Raw genomic sequence first — 20,317 nt, 5'->3', positions numbered from 1 at the left:
ACAAGAGGTTATTGCAGAAGGTCAGGGGACATGGAGTTGGGGGTAGGGTGTTAGCGTGGATAGAGGACTGGTTGTCAAATAGGAGGCAGAGAGTGGGGGTCAATGGGTGCTAATCGGATTGGCGGTTGGTGACTAGTGGAGTGCCTCAGGGGTCGGTGCTGGGGCCTCAGCTATTTACCATTTATATAGATGATCTGGAGGAGGGAACTGAGTGTATGGTGTCAAAATTTGCTGATGACACCAAGATTGGTGGAAAGGCAAATTGTGTGGAGGGTGTGGAGAGTCTGCAGAAGGATCTAGATAGGCTGGGCGATTGGGCCAGGAACTGGCAAATGGAATTTAATGTTGGCAAGTGTGAGGTGGTCCACTTTGGTAGGAATAATGGTAGGAAGGATTATTACTTACGTGGAGAAAAACTGCAGCAGGCGACGGTGCAGAGGGACCTCGGGGTCCTTGTGCATGAGTCGCAAAAACCCAGCCTGCAGGTGCAGCAGGTGGTCAGGAAGGCGAATGGGATGCTGGCCTTCATAGCGAGGGGGATTGAATATAAAAGTAGGGAGGTCTTGCTGCAGCTGTATAGGGCACTGGTGAGGCCGCAGCTGGAGTACTGTGTGCAGTTTTGGTCGCCGTACTTACGCAAGGATATTTTGGCCTTGGAGGGAGTGCAGAGGAGGTTTACTAGGCTGATGCTGGAGTTGAGGGGGTTGAGCTATGAGGAGAGGCTGAATAAACTGGGCTTGTACTCATTAGAGTTTAGAAGAATGAGGGGAGATCTCATTGAGACGTATAAGATGATGAATGGGATGGATAGGATAGAGGTGGAGAGACTCTTCCCGCTCAGAAAGGACAGTAGGACTAGGGGGCACAGCCTCAAAATAAAGGGGGGGCGGTTTAGAACGGAGTTGAGGAGGAACTTCTTCACTCAAAGGGTGGTGAATCTCTGGAATTCTCTGCCCGTTGAAGTGGTGGAGGCTACCTCGCTAAATGTTTTTAAGACACGGGTTGATGGGTTTTTGATAAGAGAGGGGATTAAGGGTTATGGGGAGAGGGCGGGAATGTGGAGCTGAGCCACAACACATCAGCCATGATCTTATTGAATGGCGGGGCAGGCTCGAAGGGCCAGATGGCCTACTCCTGCTCCTATTTCTTATGTTCTTTGCCCCTGGAATCACTCGTGCTTCTCTTTTGCACTCTCTCCAATGCATTCACATCTTTACTAGAGTGTGACGCCCAGAACTAGAGACGGTATCCCAGCTGAGACTGACTGGTGCCTCTCACACCTCCTTGCAGTTGTACCCTATACCCCTATTAATAAAGCCTTTCTGCTTTATTAACCATTCTTCCCTCAACCTGTTCTACCACCTTCACTAACAGAAAGAATGCTTTCTATGGTGCATCTGTAAGAGTTGGCGAGAGTGGTAGCTGACATGCCAAATTTCCTTTGGACTTCTGAGAAAATAGAGGCGTTGGTGGACTGACTTAACTGCAGTGTTGGCATGGGGGTGATCAGGACAGGTTGTTGGTGATCTGGACACGTAAAAACTTGAAGCTCGATCCTTTCTACTTCATCCTCATTGATGTAGACAGGGGCACGTTCTCCTTTATGCTTCCTGAAGTCAATGACATTCTCCTTCATTTTGTTGACATTGAGGGAGAGATTATTGTTGCTGCACCAGTTCATCAGACTCTCAATCTTATTCCTGTACTCTGTCTCATCGTTGTTTGAGATCTGACCCACTACAGTGATGTCGTTAGCAAATTTGACAATCGAATTGGAGACAAATTTGGCCACACAGTCATTGGCGTATGAGGAAGATAGGAGTAGGGGGCTGAACGGGGCACTGGTATTGAGGATGATTGTAGAGGTGGTGTTGTTGCCTATCCTTACTGATTGTGGTCTGTACGTTAGGAAGTTCAAGATCCTATCACAGAGGGAGGAGCCTAACTCAAGCCATGGAGTTCGGAGATGAGTTTTCTGGGAATAATAGTGTTGAAGGCTGGGCTGTAGTCAATAAATAGGAATCTGAGGCAATAAATAGGAGTCTGTGTCCTGTGCCCTGCACACCATGATCAAAATCATTTCCTCTAGCCTTCCCTCTTCCTTCAGGTGCTGGGTCCAAAGATGGCATTGGCAAACATGGACTGGTCTGTATTTTGCTTGGCAAAGTCCTTGCCTTCTGCAGTCTGACTGACCAGAAAACTCTTCCATTACCAGTTGCCGTCAGGTGTATTGGAAGGCCTGATAATCAACTGGTTTGGCTGCAATGTGAAGATTCCTTTCATGGCCAGCAAATCCCTAAGTGGATGTGGAACCCAGAGCTTCTGGTCTAGAGGCAGAGTGGTATTACTGTGTCACAAGAGCACTGCACTAATCTTTCTAAGTATAATTGAGTGCTATAACAATGTGAAAACCAAATGTTTTCTGTTGTGTCAATTTTTATATTTCTATTAATTGATGAGGTATGGGCATTGTTGGCTAGGACATCATTTAGACAGGGTGGTAGTGAGATGTAAGTGATGATATTGTGTTTTGAGAAATATATTTATGTCATTTTTTTTGTACTCAGTTCTATGTATCAGTGCCACTTTGTGTATAGAGTCAGAGTCAGAGGTTTACAGCATGGAAACAGGCCTTTTGGCCCTACTTGTCCATGCTGCCCTTTTTTAAATGCCTAAGCTACTCCCAATTGCCCGCATTTGGTCCATATCCCTCTATACCCATCTTACCCATGTAACTTGTTTTTAAAAGGAATATTGTACCCGCCTCTACTACTACCTCTGGCGGCTTGTTCCAGACATTCACCACCCTCTGTGTGAAAAGAAAATTGCCCCTCTGGACCCTTTTGTATCTCTTCCCTCTCCCCTTTTACTGTGTACAGTTCTGGTCACCCTATTACTGAAAGCTTTTTATTAAACTGGAAGGAGAGTAGAAGAGATTTACTAGGACGCTACTGGGGACTTTAGCTTATTTCATGAATAATATTTATATATGTCCTCCCTTTGTTCTATTTCTTTCATTTATCATTTGAATTCAGCCATTCACACGGCTCCTGCGTGAAAGATAGGATGTGCCTTTTCCCGAAGCAGGCAAGGTTTTACACGTGCAGGAGGAATTTAAAAACATGCTTTGATATCAATATCAGGCAAATATTCATTTGTTTTCATCTTTTCTGGTTAACAAGCCATGCTCCAAACCAGTTCTCATTCAAGATTAAAAGCAGAACTTGCTGGAAAATCACTTGGCAGATCTGGCAACGTCTAAGGAGAGAGAAGGTATAGAGGGAAATGGGCCAAATGCGGGCAACAGGGAGTAGCTTAGTGGTTTAAAAAAAGGGGTGGCGTTGACAAACTGGGCCGAAGGGCCTGTTTCCATGCTGCAAACATCTATGACTCGATGGCCCCATGAACAAAGTTGACATTTCGGGTCAATCACCTTCTTGTGTTTGAACTGGAAAAGGTGAGAGATGTAATAGGGGGAGGGGCGGGGTGGGGAATGATGGGAATGGGAGAATTGGAAATGAGGTATGTTGGGGGTTGGAAATGGTGGGAATTGGGGTTTGGGAATGGGGAATGGCGGGAATGGTGGGGTGGGGAATGGGGAATGGCAGTGTGTGTGTGTGTTTAGTGCAACCTGTGTAGGAAGGAGGCTGGCGGGGTTTTGTGGGGGTGGTAAACACTTTCTCTGACTTCCTCCAGCTCGGATTCTGCCGTCTCCAGCATTTCCAGCCCTCTCTCTTCTTAATTCCAATTCCCAGCGTCTACAACAGGATTCTTTGGGCCAAATTCAAGTTTTCTTGGACAGTACTGGGGTGAAAGTGTCAAGCCCTAAGTGGTAGAAAACAAGCCTTTGTTCTGTTTATTTTACTGCAGTGACAATTAACAATGCTGAGTCTGGCTGATGGTCCAGAGTTTGATCAGACTGGCAAATTTCCGAATTTGATGAATGTGCCTTTCAGCCTGAGCACCATGTTTGGAAAGCTCGATTCAACGGGGCATAAATACCAACTCCAGGCTTCCTTACTTTATTACCAATTCAGCGAAGTTTCGATGCTTTAACTGATGGTGTTAAGCTTTAATTTTAAATGTGCTATGATGCAAAAAGCAGCATCACTGCCAGCCCGTACTAACGAGTTCACGATTCTTGTTTGTGACTGATTTGAGCAGGAAACGCACAAGACAGAAAGGATTCCCAGTTAGTTCCTCTGGGAGAGAGCCTTGCAGGAGAGGGGAACAGACTGGTTCGCAAGCCCAAATTGCGGCTCTCACTTAATATTCAGCTTGTTCACTCTGTATCCAGTTTACCAATTCACCCTCTCCACCCGGATAAAACTCTCGCTCTGAACACAATGTTTTGTGAGGCAATGGAACGTTCCAGAAATGGCACTTTCCTCGTGTTAATGACTGACTATCAATGAGAAGGATTCAAACACTTTGCTACTCTACATGGAGTTTACTTTTTCAGAACTCCTAAGATGGCACAGAATAGTATGTTGAGGTATCGTATCGCATACAGAATATTATTGGTCAGTATGTTGAGGCAAAGGAGCTTATTCCACACAGCGAGGGAGCATCTTCGCCCAACTTGCCAAATTCAAAAAATGCGCCTTATCCCATAGCATTTTCCCCATCTCCCTCACCACACAGCCATCATGGTGACCCAATCCCCCCTCCCCCCACCTCGCAATCTCTGCACCCACCCTCCACAAACCACGTCTCCACTCATAGGACCGTAAAACACAGGAGCAGAATTAGGCCACTCGGCCCATTGAGTCTGCTCTGCCGTTCAATCATGGCTTTTCCCCATTACCCCCTGATCCCCTTATTAATCTACCTCTGTCTTAAAGACACTCAATGACCCGGCCTCCACAGCCTTCTGCGGCAAAGAGTTCCACAGATGCACCAATCTCAGGCTGAAGAGATTCCTCCTCAACCCAACCCAATACATGCACGACCCCACCTCCCCATCTATGGTCACCCCCCCCACCCCCCATATGAGAGTGCAACCCAAGGACCCAGCCCAGCAGTGCTAGCCTGGTGGTGCCAGGTTAGTGGTGCCAGGTCAGCAGTGCCAAGTTGGCGATGCCAAGTTACTTCCTGTCTATGTCCCTTAGCACTCAGGGGCTAAATTCACCTCCACCACCACGGGATGGCCACCAGGGGGGAGCAATCAACGTGGCTGGATGTTACGGTGTAAACAATGTAGAGATGCCGGCGTTGGACTGGGGTAAACACAGTAAGAAGTCTCACAACACCAGGTTAAAGTCCAACCAGTTTATTTGATAGTAAACTCATGAGCTTTCGGAAACGGTGTTGCCTTCGTCAGGTGCGTTCCTTCCGCGAGAGAATCTTCCGCACACCTGACGAAGGGACACTGTTTCCGAAAGCTTGTGGGATTACTATCAAATAAACTGGTTGGACTTTAACCTGGTGTTGTGAGACTTCTTATTGTGTTACGGTGTAAAGCCATTCCATAATATTAGAATGTATTGACTTGAACACGAATCATATTCACGGCCAAAATCGCATCGCTGGTGGGTGGGGGGAGAAGATAATGTCCTGAAATCACACCAGTGCAAATCCTATTACAGCCCTCTCATCAGATTTTGGGGCCACATTTGCATGCCTGGTGAACGGGCCAGCTAAATTCCACCCTGTGTTCTTTAAGAAGCTAAGCCTCAGACATAGAGAGCTGTTGCCTTAACAACTGGCCACTGCAGTCAGAATGTCACACGTGGTACCCGGTCTGACGGCCCAGTGCAGTGCTGAGGGATTGCTGCATCAGCGGGGGTACCTTCTTTCTGCTTACATGTTAATCTGGCCTCTCTGTAAAATATCCCATTGCGTTATTATTAAAGGACGGTGCAGCCTCTTCCGCCCCCTCCCCCTCCCCACCCCTGTGTCCTGGCCAATTTTTAATCCTCACCCCCAAAAACAGTGAACCTGCTCGTTAGATCATTGTGGGAGCTTGCTGTGCACAACGTTTCCTGTATTATACATTTCATAACACTGCCGACGTGACTTTGTCGGCAGTGAAACATTGTGGGACCTCCTGGGGGTGTTGAAGGATGCCGCATAAATGCAAGATTTTCTTTCATTAATTCTGACAAAGGGGTTTATATCCGCAATGATAACCTGTTTGTTTTCTCTGCCGGGATTGTGTTTGGAGAACTTGACGTGTAACTTCCACGTAACATGGGGCGGCACAGTGGTTAGCATTGCTGCCTCACAGCGCCAGGGACCTGGGTTCGATTCCCGGCTTGGGTCACTGTCTGTGCAGAGTCTGCATGTTCTCCCCATGTCTGCCTGGGTTTCCTCTAGGTGCTCCAGTTTCTTACCACAGTCTGAAAGATATGTGGATTAGATGAATTGGCTGTGCTAAATTCTCCCTCGGTGTACCCGAACAGGCGCCGGAGTGTGGCAACTCGGGGATTTTCACAGTAACTTCATTGCAGTGTGAATGTAAGCTACTTGTGATACTAATAAATTAACTTAAAGTACAGAAAGAGGCCCAAATGGTATATGGGTTTGTACTGCCCATGCCTCTTAATACATCATTACAGGAAGGATGTGGAAGCCATAGAAAGGGTGCAGAGGAGATTTACAAGGATGTTGCCTGGATTGGGTGGCATGCCTTATAGGTTGAGGGAGCTCGGCCTTTTCTCCTCAGAGAGACGAAGGATGAGGGGTGACCTGATAGAAGTTTATAAGATGTTGAGAGGTACTGATCGAGTGGATTCTCAGAGGCTATTTCCCAGGGCTGAAATGGTTGCTACACGAGGACACAGGTTTAAGGTGCTGGGGAGCAAGTACAGAGGAGATGTCAGGGGTAAGTTTTTCACTCGGAGAGTGGTGAGTGCGTGGAATGGGCTGCTAGCAACGGTGGTGGAGGCGGATTCGATAGGGTCTTTTAAGAGACTTTTAGATAAGTACATGGAACTTAGTAAGATAGAGGATTATAGGTAAACCTAGTAATTTCTAAGGTAGGGACATGTTCAGCACAACTTTGTGGGCTGAAGGGCCTCTATTGTCTGTAGTTTTTCTATGTTTCTATCCCACCCTATTTAGATATTTTTCTGTTCCTTCCTCCCTCTTATTCATATTTAATCGGCCAGTTTTTATATATATATTTGGATGTGGGCATCACTGGCTGGCATTTATTGCCCATCCCTAATTGCGCTTCACCTGAATGGCTCGCAAGGCCATTTCAGGGGGCATTATAGGGTCAACCAATGTTCTGTGGGCCAGAGCAGGTAAGGATGGCAGATTTCCTTCCCTAAAAGTCATTAGTGAAAAAGACATCATTAGACTTTTAATTCCAGATTTTTTTTATACTGAATCCAAATTTCACCATCCTCCATGGTGGGATTTGAAACCGGCTCCCCCAGGGGATTACCCTGAGTGACTGGATTACTAGCCCAGTGACTGTACCAAGACTCCACCGCCTCCCCTTGCAAAATTATTGCAGAGGGATTATTGCTTTACGAAGGAATTAAAAATAATGGTGAATTTTTCAGCCATTCGTGGCCCTTTTTAAAGGAGGATGGGAATTTGGCGCTCAGCCAAATCTCTGTTCGCCGCAGCGGGACTGGAGAATCCCGCCGGCGTGAACGGCTGGAAAATTCCAGCCAACACCACTGCTCATAAACAATTAAGTAGATCAGCATGAACGGTTTTGTCACTGGTATAATCTTTATACTCCTAGGTCGACGATTATCCGGACTTTCTGAGCGGACAAGATCGTGAGTCGGCGCAGCACATCCGCATTGTTTATATTTCACGGGCAGAAAAGAAACGTCAGAAGATCCAAGTTAGCCGCAATAAATATCTACCCGCCCTCATTAGCGGCAGACGGAAATTTGGTGCCCTTGTCCAGGAGGAAGGTATGTTGTAATAGTCGCCCTGAGCAGATATTGCTGTGATTAACCCCCCTGTACCTGGCCCATTTGAGCACACTGGGCTCTGCAGGATCCAACAGCACTGAGTGCGACAATATCTCATTGTTAAAATTACACTTCTAAAGCATTCTTTTAAAATTGCCACGAATCCATGTCTTGTAAAACTCTGATGTGGGGATGCCGGCATTGGACAGGGGTAAACACGGTAAGAAGTCTCACAATACCAGGTTAAAGTCCAACGGGTTTATTTGATAGTAAACGCCACTAGCTTTCAGAACACTGTTCCTTCCATTCACCTGACAAAAGAACAGCGTTCTGAAAGCTTGTGGCGTTTATTATCAAATAAACCTGTTGGACTTTAACCTGGTGTTGTGAGACTTATAAAACTCTAACAGGACGAGACAGGGTAGATGCCGGGAAGCTTATTCCCAATGGTGGGGGAGTCCAGAACCAGGGGTCACAGTCTGAGGTTTCAGGATAGACCATTTCGGATGGAGGTGAGGAGGCATTTCTTTATCCAAAGAGTGTTGAGCCTGTGGAATTCATTACCACAGGAAGTATTTGATGCCAAAACATTGAGTGTATTCAAGAGGTGCTGGATGTAGCACTTGGGGTGAATGGGATCAAAGGTTATGGGGAGAAAGCAGGATTAGGCTATTGAGTTGGACAATCAGCCATGATCGTAATGAATGGTGGAACAGGCTCGAAGGGCTGAATAGCCTCCTTCCGCTCTTATCTTCTACGTTTCTGTGTCTCTTGTCCTGTGCCTGTGTGACCTTCTCTCTGTATGTCTCCCCTCTTTCCCCCCATTTACCCTCATTCACTCTGTCTGCTTTTTAATTAATTACTACACTTCACGTGTCTCTCTCTCTCAGTCTCAGCAAATTTTCCCTTGAGAAGGCAATTAGATTTGGACTTCAAACCCTGGCCTAGCTAGTAGTGCCCGTATCCCAGGAAAGGACTCTTACACAAACGATGAAAGTGCCCTTCCACTTCCCCGTTGGATCGAGCTGTCCTGCCTTGTTAACTACACATGGTGGAATGCACCATGATTATAGGCAGCATGGTGGCTCAGTGGTTAGCACTGCTGCTGTAACACTACATTCTGCACTCTCTCCTTTCCTTCTCCATGAACAGTATGCTTTCTCTGTATAGTGTCCAAGAAACAATACTTTTCACTGTATACTAATACATGTGACAATAAATCAAATCAAATCACAGCACCAGGGATCCGGGTTCAATTCCTGGCTCGGGTGACTGTCTGTGCGGAGTCTCAACATTCTCCTGTGTGGGTTTCCTCCAGGGGCCCCGGTTTCCTCCCACAGCCCAAAAGATGTGCTGGTTAGGGTGCATTGGCCATGCTAAAATTCTCCCTCAATGTACCCGAACAGGCACTGGAGTGTGACGACTAGGGGATTTTCACAGTAACTTCATTGCAGTGTTAATGTAAGCCTACTTGTGACACTAATAAATAAACTATATGACTGGACAACCCTATCGCCGCCCCATAAGACTTACTTAATCCTGTGGATTTTTTTTAATGAATTCAAATTCCACCATCTGCTGTGGTGGGGTTTGAACCCGAGTTCCCAGAACATTAGTGCTCAGGCTCAAATCAAACGATGTCCATCCCCACAGAAACATAATCAACTATCACCCAGTAGCACAGATGGCAGTATAGTGGCACAGTGGTTAGCACTCCTGCCTCATAGTGCCAGGGATCCAGATTCGATTCCCAGCTTGGATTACTGTCTGAGGGGAGTCGGCATGTTCTCCCCGTGTCTGTGTGGGTTTCCCCTGGGCGCCTCAGTTTCCTCCCACAGTCCAAAGACATGCTGGTTAGGCACATTGGCCGTGCTTAATTTCTCCCTCAGTGTACCCGAACAGGCGGTGGAGTGTGGCAGTGTAACAGTTTGAATCAGAGCCAATCAGGGAACCTCTTGCTTTGTATTTAACCAGGCGCGTCAGTTCCTCTGGCACTCCTAGTGCAGAACGTTAACTGGAAGACTCCGTGTGCTGTTGCCGGACTTGTAAATAAAGGGATTTTGGTGAAGGGACTTCTGCCTCCGAGGACTCTGGGAATGGGGGGTTACGAACGAATGGTCTAGTTGGACCAATGAGTGGCACAGGCTTGGAGGGCCGAAGGGCCTGTTTCCTGTGCTGCACGGTCCTTTGTTTCTTGACTTACTACAGGCGACTAGGGGATTTTCACATTAACTTCATTGTGGTGTTAATATAAGCCTACTTGTAACATTAATAAATAAACTTACCCTGATCACACCTCTAGCCATTGTTTGGGGTTAAAAATTAGCCTCATTGTGTCCATGCTGCACCTTTGAAACAGCTTTCCAATTACTCACCCCCCCACTCCCTTTACCCCGAGCGCAAAACTGACTGCTAGCATTCGATAAATGTGATTGGTTTGGATACTAGCAATGTTTTTTGCGATTTTACATTTACAAATAAAGCCCAGCTTCACGCAGTTAAAATCCCCGTGCTGTATTTGCAATAAATAAATCCCAGCTTTGTGGATTTGGTTGTGACAGCACAGTAAAATGCGTAAGCATCAAAAAAAAAGCCAACGTGCTGAACTTTAGTAATCTCTCACCACCATTAAACCAATAAAACTCTGCATTTTATCACCTATTTTCTCCTTGTCAGTGGTTTTTCTTTGAAAGAAGATGGTTTATTGGAAGGGATTTTTGACAGCTTTGCGCAGGACCAGAGAGTCAGGGTGACACAGTGGTTAGCACTGCTGCCCCACAGTGTCAGGGACCTGGGTTCAGTTCCCAGCTTGGCTCACTGTCTGTGTGGAGTTTGCACATTCTCCCCGTGTCTGCGTGGGTTTCCTCTGGCTGCTCCAGTTTCCTCCCACACTCCAAAGATGTGCAGGTTCAGTGGATTGGCCAGGCTAAATTGTCCCTTAGTGTCAGGGGGGACTAGCTAGGGTAAGTACATGGGGATCGGTCCTGGTTAGGATTGTGGTCAGTGCAGACTCGATGGGCTGAATGGCCTCCCTCTGCACTGTAGGGTTCAACGATTCTATAGTACGGCATGAATACTTTAACAAGACTTCACTGTTCCAATGCAAAGTGGAAAGCTCATTTCCATAGTCTCTTTGCTTCAAATAAAAACATCCAGCATATGCCAAGAGCAGTCAGAGTGGGAGTTTGATCTATTACAGTCCGTGCACATTTATCTGTGGTCGATTTATAGAATCATCGAACCCTGCAGTGCAGAAGGAGGCCACTCAGCCCATCGAGTTTGCTGCGACCACAATCCCACCCAACCCCTATAACTCCATATATTTACCCGAGCTAGTCCCCCTGAGATTAAGGGGCAATTTAGCATGGCCAATCCACTGGCACATCTTTGGAGTGTGGGAGGAAACGGGAGCATCTGGAGGAAATCCAGGTAGAATGTGTCTGAGTGGAGTTTGCACGGTGTCCCAAGCAGGGCATCGAATGGGAATTGGGGCGAATGGGATCTAAGGTTATGGGGAGAAAGCAGGATTCGGCTATTGAGCTGGATGATCAGCCATGATCGTGGTGAATGGCAGGGCAGGCTCGAAGGGCCCAATGGCCGCCTTCTGCTCCTATTGTCTACATTTCTTAGCACCAGGGGCCCAGGTTCAATGCGGTAGCGGTGCTAATCACTGTGCCACCCTCTATGATACTTGAAGACTGGATGGATCAGGTATGCTTGAACAGGCACAGTCTGAAGGGACACTTTGTGTGGAGGACATTGAAATTAGGTGCTACTGGGAGAGCCCATTTGAAGGAACTTCCTCCAGCCCATGCAACTCTCCAAGATAGCTACACTCCTTCAATCCGGGCCTCTTGCGTATCCCCAATTTTCCATCTCTCCACCTGTCCTTCAGCTGTCAAGGCCCCGAGTTCCAACAGTCCCTCCTGAAACCCCTCCTCCTCATTTTAAGGTGTGTTCTAGTTCATTGAATAAAGGAGGAATCCGGAGTCGGTCTTTCCTTAATGTGGGTTTTAGTCACAAAACCCAGACAGCACAGGTTTGGCTATTCCTTTCCCACCACAGAGTTGGAACCGGTTCTTGTGTAGAACCGTAGAATCCCGACAGTGCGGAAGACCCTCGCAGTCCCACCCCACACCTCTGCTCGTGCCCCTATCCCCGTAACCCCAAGCATTTACCATGGCTAATCCACCAAACCGTAAGACCTAGGAGCAGAATTAGGCCACTCAGCCCATCGAGTCTGCTCCGCCATTCAATCATGGCTGATATTTTTCTCATCCCCATTCTCCTGCCTTTTCCCCTATAACCTCGATACCAGAACTGCACGCGGTATTCCAAATGTGGCCTAACCAAGGTTTTGTATGACTGCAGCATGATTTTCCGACTTTTGTACTCTTTTTCCCGAATGTTACCCAGTCCAATCTATCTCTTCCCCTCAATCAAGTCACCCCTCAGCCTTCTTTGCTTCAAGGAAAATAACCCTAATCGATCCAATCTCTCCTCATATCTATACTTGTCCAGCCCTGGCAACATTCTTGTAAACCTCCTCTGTTTTCTCTACAGAGCAATTACATCCTTCCTGTAATGTGGTGAGTAGAATTGCGCAGAATACTCCAGTTGTGGCCTCACCAGTCTTTTATACAATGCAAACATTCTATCCTTACGTTTATTTTCTCTCCCTCTGCCAGTGAAGGAGAGAATTCCATATGCCTTCTTTACAACCTTGTCTATTTGAACTGCCTTGAGGGACCTGTGTACTTGTACGTCAAGATCACTCACTTCATCTACCCCTTGGTTGGTATGTTCCCATTTATTGTATATTCCCTATGACTGTTTGACTCCCTAAATGTATTACCTCACACATCTCCATGTTAAAACCCAGCTGCCACTTTACCACCCCTCTACTAACCCATCAGTATTTTGGATATTATAGTTTTCCTCTACATGGGCAACTAGTGTGGATAGAGTAGAGGATAGCTATAATCAGTAAGGATTCCTCAGTTTCATTGGTTAATGAGACACACCCTACTTGCCATGTCCCAGATCCCGAGTAGAGAGGGTGTGCTGTTTTGTTTCTAATCAATACACATTGCAAAACTCTGCAGAAAGTCTTGTGTTAATGTAGTGAATATCTGGTATTGTTTGTTTGCCACTGACTACAAAATCCAGATCATTATATGTCGAATAAAAGATTTATATATTCATATATATATACCCCAAGATGTGTCAGTTAGGTGAATTGGCTATGCTAAATTGCCCCTTAGTGTCACAGAATGTGCACATTAGCTGGATTGGCCATGCTAAATTGTCCCTTAGTGTCCTAAGATTTGTAGGTTAGATGGATTGGCTGTGGTAAATATTTTGGGTTATGGGGATAGGGCAGATGAGTGGGCCTCGGTAAACCGCTTTGACAGAGGGTTGGTGCAGACTCGATGGGCCAAATGGCCTTTTTCTGCACTATAGGAACTCTACGATTCTGTGATTCATCGAAGTACCAAAGGACTGTTGCAGGTGCCAATCCTTCAGGTGAGACATTAAACTGGGGTATCTGCCCCCGCAGCTTTCTGTGGCAAGGAGTGCCAAAGACTCTCAACCCTCTGAGAGAAGAAATTCCTCCTTTATCTCAGTCTTAAATTGGTGCCCCTTTATCCTGAGACTGTGCCCTCTGGTCCTGGACTCACCCACGAGGAGGAAACATCCTCTCAACATTTACCCTGTCAAGCCCCTTAATATTCCTGGATATTTCAATGAGATCACTTCTCATTCGTCCAAATTCCAATGCGGAGAGTCCCAACCTGTTTAACCTTTCCTCAGAAGACAATTCCTCCATAGAAACGGAGAAGGTAGGCGCAGGAGAGGTCATTTTGAGCCTGCTCCGCCATTCATTATGATCATGGCTGATCGTCCAGCTCAATAGGCTAATCCTGCTTTCTCCCCATAACCTTTGACCCTGTTTGCCCCAAGTGCTACATCCAGCCGCCTCTTGAATGCACTTAATGTTGTGGCATCAGTTATTTCCTGTGGTAATGAATTCCCCACAGGCTCACCACTCTCTGGGTGAAGATATGTCTCCTCACCTCCGTCCTAAATGGTCAGACTGTGGCCCCTACCATACCGGAGATCGTCCTAGTGAATCTTCTTGGAGTTGCCTCCAAGTGGAAAAAAAAGGGTGGGATTTTATGGCCTTGTTTGTCCTGAAACTGTAAAATCCCACCCAAGGTCAATGGGCCTTTCCATGGCCTGCTGATCCCCATGGTGGGCAGGGCGGTAAAATTCCGGCCAATATCCTTCCTCAAGTAAGGGGATGAAAACTGCTCACGTTACTCCAGGCTGGGTCTACAGGAGGAGAAATAGGGACAGAAATCCCTCCATCCCCGCCCAAAAATACCCCACCAAAAAGCCTACATGTGAAACGTAGAAAATAGGAGCAGGAGGTGGCCCTTTGAACCTGCTCCGCCATTCATTATGATCAAGTATGTGGGGTTATGGGGATAGGGCTGAGGTGGGACTGTGGTCGGTACAGACGCGATGGGCTGAATGGTCCCCTTTTGCACTGTAGGGATTCTGTGATTCTGTGGCTGTGAAATAGTATGTAGACCTGTTCCACAGGATGGGAATTGATAAAACATACGTGACTGTTTCATTCAAGTATTAAAATTAATTTGACAAATGCTGCTTTCTCTAAGAATCAACAAGGTTTTTTTCTCTCTAGTTCTGGTAAGTAGCAACACCCAGGAGGGCATCAGCACATCGGACATACCGAACACAAAGCAATTCAGACCTCTGAATGAATTCTCTCTCAGGTAGGAATTATTACAATCCTTCTTATTACAATCCTTCTTATTACAATCCTTCTTATTACAATCCTTCTTATTACAATCCTTCTTATTACAATCCTTCTTATTACAATCCTTCTTATTACAATCCTTCTTATTACAATCCTTCTTATTACAATCCTTCTTATTACAATCCTTCTTATTACAATCCTTCTTATTACAATCCTTCTTATTACAATCCTTCTTGATGCAGATTAAGGGACTAATCAAACATGTAGATTGTTTAAATAATATTCCCTGGGGAGACCTTTTCATTAATAGAAACATAGAAGAAAGGAGGAGGCCATTCAGCCCTTCAAGGCTGCTCCGCCATTCATTACAATCATGGCTGATCTTCCAGCTCACGAGCCTAATTCTGCTTTTTCATCATAACCGTTGATCCCATTCATCACATGTCTATACCCAGCTGCCTATTCAATACATTGAGTGTTTTGGCATCAACTACTTCCTGTGGTAATGAATTCCAGAGGCTCACCACTCTTTGGGTGAAGAAATGTCTCCTCACCTCCGTCCTAAATGGTCTACTCCAAATCCTCAGACTGTGACCCCTCATTCTGGACTCCCCCACCCTCAGGAACAACCTCCCTGTCTAATCCTGTTAGAGTTTTATAAGTCTCTGAGATTCCCCTCTCATTCACTTGAATTCCAGTGCAAACAATCCTAACTTTGTCTATCTCTCCTCATACTTCAGTCCCACCATCCCCGGAATCAGCCTGGTAAACCTTCGCTGCACTCTCTTGAGAGCAAGAACATCCTTCCTCAGAAAAGGAGACCAAAACTGCACACAGTATTCTAAGTGTGGCCTCACCAAAGCCCTGTATAATTACAGCAACACATCCCTGCTCCTGTACTCGAAACCTCTCGCACTGAAGACCAACATACCATTTGCCTTCTATGACCGCCTGCTGCACCTGCACGCTTACCTTCAGTGACTGGTGCACAAGGACACACGAACGGTATTCCGACTTGGAGTGGTTCTGGAATCTCTGGACAAGGGAAATCAGAGCAGGAATACACTAGGTGGTCCTTTAACACCTCTGCTTTTCAGTAAGACCATAGTTGATCTCCTGCCTAGACCCCTTAATCCCCTTAGTTTCCATAAATCTTTCCTCTATCTTGAACACATTCGATGATTGAGCATTCACACCGCGAGGGGGTAGATAGATAATTCCACAGATTCACAACAGCCTCTGAAGAAATTTCTCCTTGTCTCAGGCCACTTGTTCTGAGACTGCGACCACTCCAGCCAGGGGAAAATAAGCCTCTCGGCACCTAACCTGTTCGGACCCTGTAGATGCTGTCAGACCCGCTGAGATTTTCCAGCTTTCTCTGTTTGTGCAGTAGTTAGCCCCATAAAGGGGTGTGCATCAGAAAGGTCACGTGATCCGACCAGCCAAAGGGGAAAGGGTGCGGGGGGATCTTGGGGCAAAGTGCTGGTTTTTGCAGCCAGATTGATCTTGGAGCTGAGAATGAATACATCGACTGTTTGGAGTTTATCTATTGGTGTCACAAATAGTTTAACACTTCAATGAAGCGAAAATCCCTTAGTCGCCACACTCCGGCACCTGTTCAGGTACACTGAGGGTGAACTCAGCCTGGCGAATGGGTACCTACCCCGCACGTCTTTTGGACTGTGGGAGGAAACGGGAGCACACGGAGGAAGCCCTCGCAGACACGGGGAGAATGTGCAAACTGCACACAGACAGTGACCCGAGCCGGGGATCGAACCCGGGTCACTGGTGCTGTGAGGCTGCAGTGCTAACCACCGTGCCACCATAGTCAGCTCTTTGACGTGTCCGCTAGCAACGAGATGCGTTCGTGTAGGGGCGCATGCCTACTTTCATTGGAGTGTCGATACAGTGTGAGCTGAGGTTAGGCTGAACATTAAGATAAAAGCAAAATACTGCAGCTGAAGAGAGAAAAGAGCTGACCTTTCGAGTCCAGATGACCCTTTGTCAAAGCTTTGAGAAAGGATTGTCTGGACTCGAAACGTCAGCTCTTCTCTCTCCATCCAGAGGCTGCCAGACCTGCTGAGATTTTCCAGCATTTTCTCTTTTGGAAGCTCTCTCTCTCTCTCTCTCTCTCTCTCTATCTCTCCGATTCTACCCAAGCTGAAACGTCTGTACATTTTTGAAGGCAGTGCGACCGATGGTGTCGCTACATATTTGATCAAAGCGACGCTGGTTTTACATTTTTAAACCCATTTTAAATAAATGCAAATCGCTGCTATTCAAAGTTGGCTTTTCAGTTCAAAACGAAATGTGTCGCTGAATAAGTTTGCGCCTATTGCTGACGATCCTGTGAAGATGTTGTGATGGAAACCCTTATCTCCAACAGGCAGCACTGCCTGGCGACAACCGTTACTATAGCAGGGATATCAAGGCCCTTACCCTTTGGCACCAAACTACCCCCGAGATGCATGAATTATGTTTGCGTTCTTGTTCGCAACCCCCAATGTCAAGCTCTACATGTCGAGGCAATGTTAGTCTTTCTCCTTGTTGCTGTGGAAACCAGGCTTATCCTCTCAGGAAGCCCCATTGATCACGAAAGAAAGAAAGAATCCTTAATGTGATAACGCACACATACATAAGCACAAATCACCGTGATCCCTCAGTATCTGTAGATAAGGCAGCTTCTGGTTGCTAAGCAGTGCCTGGTTTAAAATGTAGAATCCTGGAGTGGTCTTTTATATTAATTTAAGCAAAATACTGGATAGATGGGCACTTCAAATTTTTTGTCATTTAACATTTGTAATATAACAGAGTCCTAGAGGTTTTCAGCATGGAAATAGGCCCTTCAGCCCAATGTCCATGCCAACTGTTCCTTTTAACAACTAACTTAGTACCAATTGCCTGTGTTTGGCCCAAACGGGTGGCAAAGTGGCACAATGGTTAGCATTGCTGCCTCACAGTGCCAGGGTCCAAGGTTCGATTCCCGGCTTGGGTCACTGTCTGTGTGGAGTTTGCATGTTCTCCCCGTATCTGCCTGGGCTTCCTCCAGGTGCTCTGGTTTCCCCCCACAGTCTGAAAGACGTGCTGGTTAGGGTGCATCGGCCGTGCTAAATTCTCCCTCAGTGTACCCAAACAGGCACCGGAGTGGGGCAACTAGAGCATTTTCACCGTAACTCCATTGCAGTGTTAACGTAAGCGCACTTGTGACACTAATAAATAAACTTAAACTTTAGACTGGTAAGGGGAACAAGGGTTATAGGGAAAAGATGGGAGAATGGGATTGAGAAACATTTCAGCCATAATTGAATGGCGGGGCAGACACGATGGGCCGAATGGCCTAATTCTGCTTCTGTATCTTATGATCTTGAGCCTCTTCTGTCACTCATGACTTATTGGTATCTTAACTCTTAAGGTGACCTGATAGAGGTTTATAAGACGTTGAGAGGTATACATTGGGTGGATTCTCAGAGGCTATTTCCCAGGACTGGAATGGTCGCTACGAGAGGACACAGGTTTAAGGTTCTGGGGAGTAGGTACAGAGGAGATGTCAGGGGTAAGTTTTTCACTCAGAGGGTGGTGAGTGAGTGGAACCGGCTGCCGTCGGTGGTGGTGGAGGCGAACTCATTGGAGTCTTTTAAGAGACTTCTGGATGAGTATATGGGATTTAACGGGATTGAGGGTTATAGGTAAACCTAGTAGGTAGGGATATGATCAGTGCAACTTGTGGGCCGAAGGGCCTGTTTGTGCTGTGGTTTTCTATGTTCTAACTCATTTATTTCCTTTTGTTCCATGTCTATTAATACTTTCAACTAACAATAATCTCAACGGTGACAATGGTAACAATCACCTCAACTGAGTCCAGCAGTCTCAATAGCTATTGCGTGTGTGAAACAGTGCTTCCTGACATCAACCCCAAACAGAATGGCTGGGACTTTACAACCCTTGCCCGGGCGAAAATCCTGCCAATGGAGAATTAAATTGGGGCGGTAAAGTTCTGGCCAATATCTCAGGGTATTCCACCTTGAACTCCTTTTATTTTAACACATTAGAGAGCTGGTTGATAAATATATTCAAAAAGGATTTGAAGCATTTGACCATGCAGAGAAGCAGGGTCAGCTTTTCCCTAACTAGCCTCAGAAAGGCCTTTCTAAAAGGGGAAAGTGGAGACCGTAACCCAAATCCAGATTAAGCTGACACGTACTTTTCTCACCGCACTATCTGAAAGGTAAGTCAATGATTCACGTGACGGCGCTCAGAGAAACCCAAGTCCTCTCCGCCTGGATTACCGTCCAGAGACACGGCCACTTTTCAGATTAAATTGGCTCTGTTTACAAAGTCGTGTGAATCCAGCCGTGTCACTGAGCACAGACACTAATTATGCAAAAGGTCGCAGGCATCAAATGCCAGCTAGTTATCCGTTGCGCACAACGTGGAAGAGACGGACACTGGTTTGAGGAAGAGTACTTCAAAACCTGATTATTGGCCACGCTAATCGTAATATTCACTGCACACCCACTTTCTTTTGTTGCTCTGAGTTTGATGCCCTCCCGTCCCCTCCCCTCCAAGTTAAACGCTGACAGGGTGATTTCTTTAGAAACCCTACAATGCAGAAAGAGGCCATTTGGCCCATCGAGTCTGCACCGACCACAATTCCACTCACACCCGACCCCATATCCCTACATATTTTACCCGCTAATCCCCCTAACCTATGCATCTCGGGACACTAAGGGACAATTTTTAGCATGGCCAATCAACCTACATCTTTTGGACTGTGAGAGGAAACCCACGCAGACACGAGGACAATGTGCAAACTCCACACAGACAGTGACCTGAGCCGGGAATCGAACCCAGGTCACCGGAGTTGTGAAGCAGCAGTGCTAACCACTGTGCTACCGTGCCGCCCAAACTTTCCCTTAGTGTCCCAAGATGTGTAGGCTTTCTTTTGGAAAATCTTGTAAACTTCAGCCTTTGCATCATACTTCCGTGTCTGACTGATGGTTTCTCACTATTAGAATCATAGAATCCCTACAGTGCAGAAGGAGGCCATTGAATCCACACTGAGTCTCCGACACAGCATCCCATCCAGGCCCTATCCCCATAACCCAACATATTTATCCTGCTAATTTCCCTTTGGACGTTCTAGCATGGCCAATCCAGCTAACCCGCACGTGTTTGGAGTGTGGGAGGAAACCGGAGCAGCTGGAGGAAACCCACGCAGACACAGGGAGAACGTGCAAGCTCCACACAGACAGTGACCCGAGGCCAGAAGTGAACCAGGGTTCCTGGTGCTGTGAGGCAGCAGTGCTAACCACTGCGCCACCCTTGTTCAGAGAAGATTCTTTTTTTTTCCCCTCCTTGGAGGGAAGGTTTTGTACCCCCCACATGAGAGTGTGCCTGGAGCCAGGCTGTTGAGAAAACTCACACGGCTGGCTAGTTTATTGTATCCAAATAAACTTACCAGAAGGTAGGAACGGCAGCCAAGATACGCAAGCGGCACGGTAACCAATGGAGGATAGTTGGAGTTTTCCGGTCAGCCTGTGAGTCTCCTCAGGGTGTCGTGCAGGAACTAGGCCACAGGCTGTGGGGCCTAGCATTTCAGGCCCACTTTGAGGCCCTCCACACTTGCCTGGCCCCAGCTGCGTCCACAGAT

The 20,317-nt window shown here is 46.8% G+C and overlaps 1 protein-coding gene across 1 annotated transcript in view; it reads left to right on the top strand.

Moving 5' to 3' along the window:
* The window catches only part of c6h12orf56 (chromosome 6 C12orf56 homolog), a 57,381-nt gene that overhangs the window by 9,606 nt on the left and 27,458 nt on the right, over positions 1 to 20,317 (top strand). The window contains exons 2-3 of the mRNA XM_080191752.1: positions 7,703 to 7,880; positions 14,593 to 14,683. Of these exons, the coding sequence (XP_080047878.1) occupies positions 7,703 to 7,880; positions 14,593 to 14,683 (269 nt within the window). The remainder of the gene's footprint in view (positions 1 to 7,702; positions 7,881 to 14,592; positions 14,684 to 20,317) is intronic.

The sequence above is a fragment of the Carcharhinus amblyrhynchos genome, chromosome 6, assembly GCF_965287045.1.
Source record: "Carcharhinus amblyrhynchos chromosome 6, sCarAmb.v2.hapA, whole genome shotgun sequence".
Classification (NCBI taxonomy): domain Eukaryota; kingdom Metazoa; phylum Chordata; class Chondrichthyes; order Carcharhiniformes; family Carcharhinidae; genus Carcharhinus; species Carcharhinus amblyrhynchos.
Note: the sequence above shows the minus strand (reverse complement) of the source record. Positions and strands in the feature narration are given on the sequence as shown.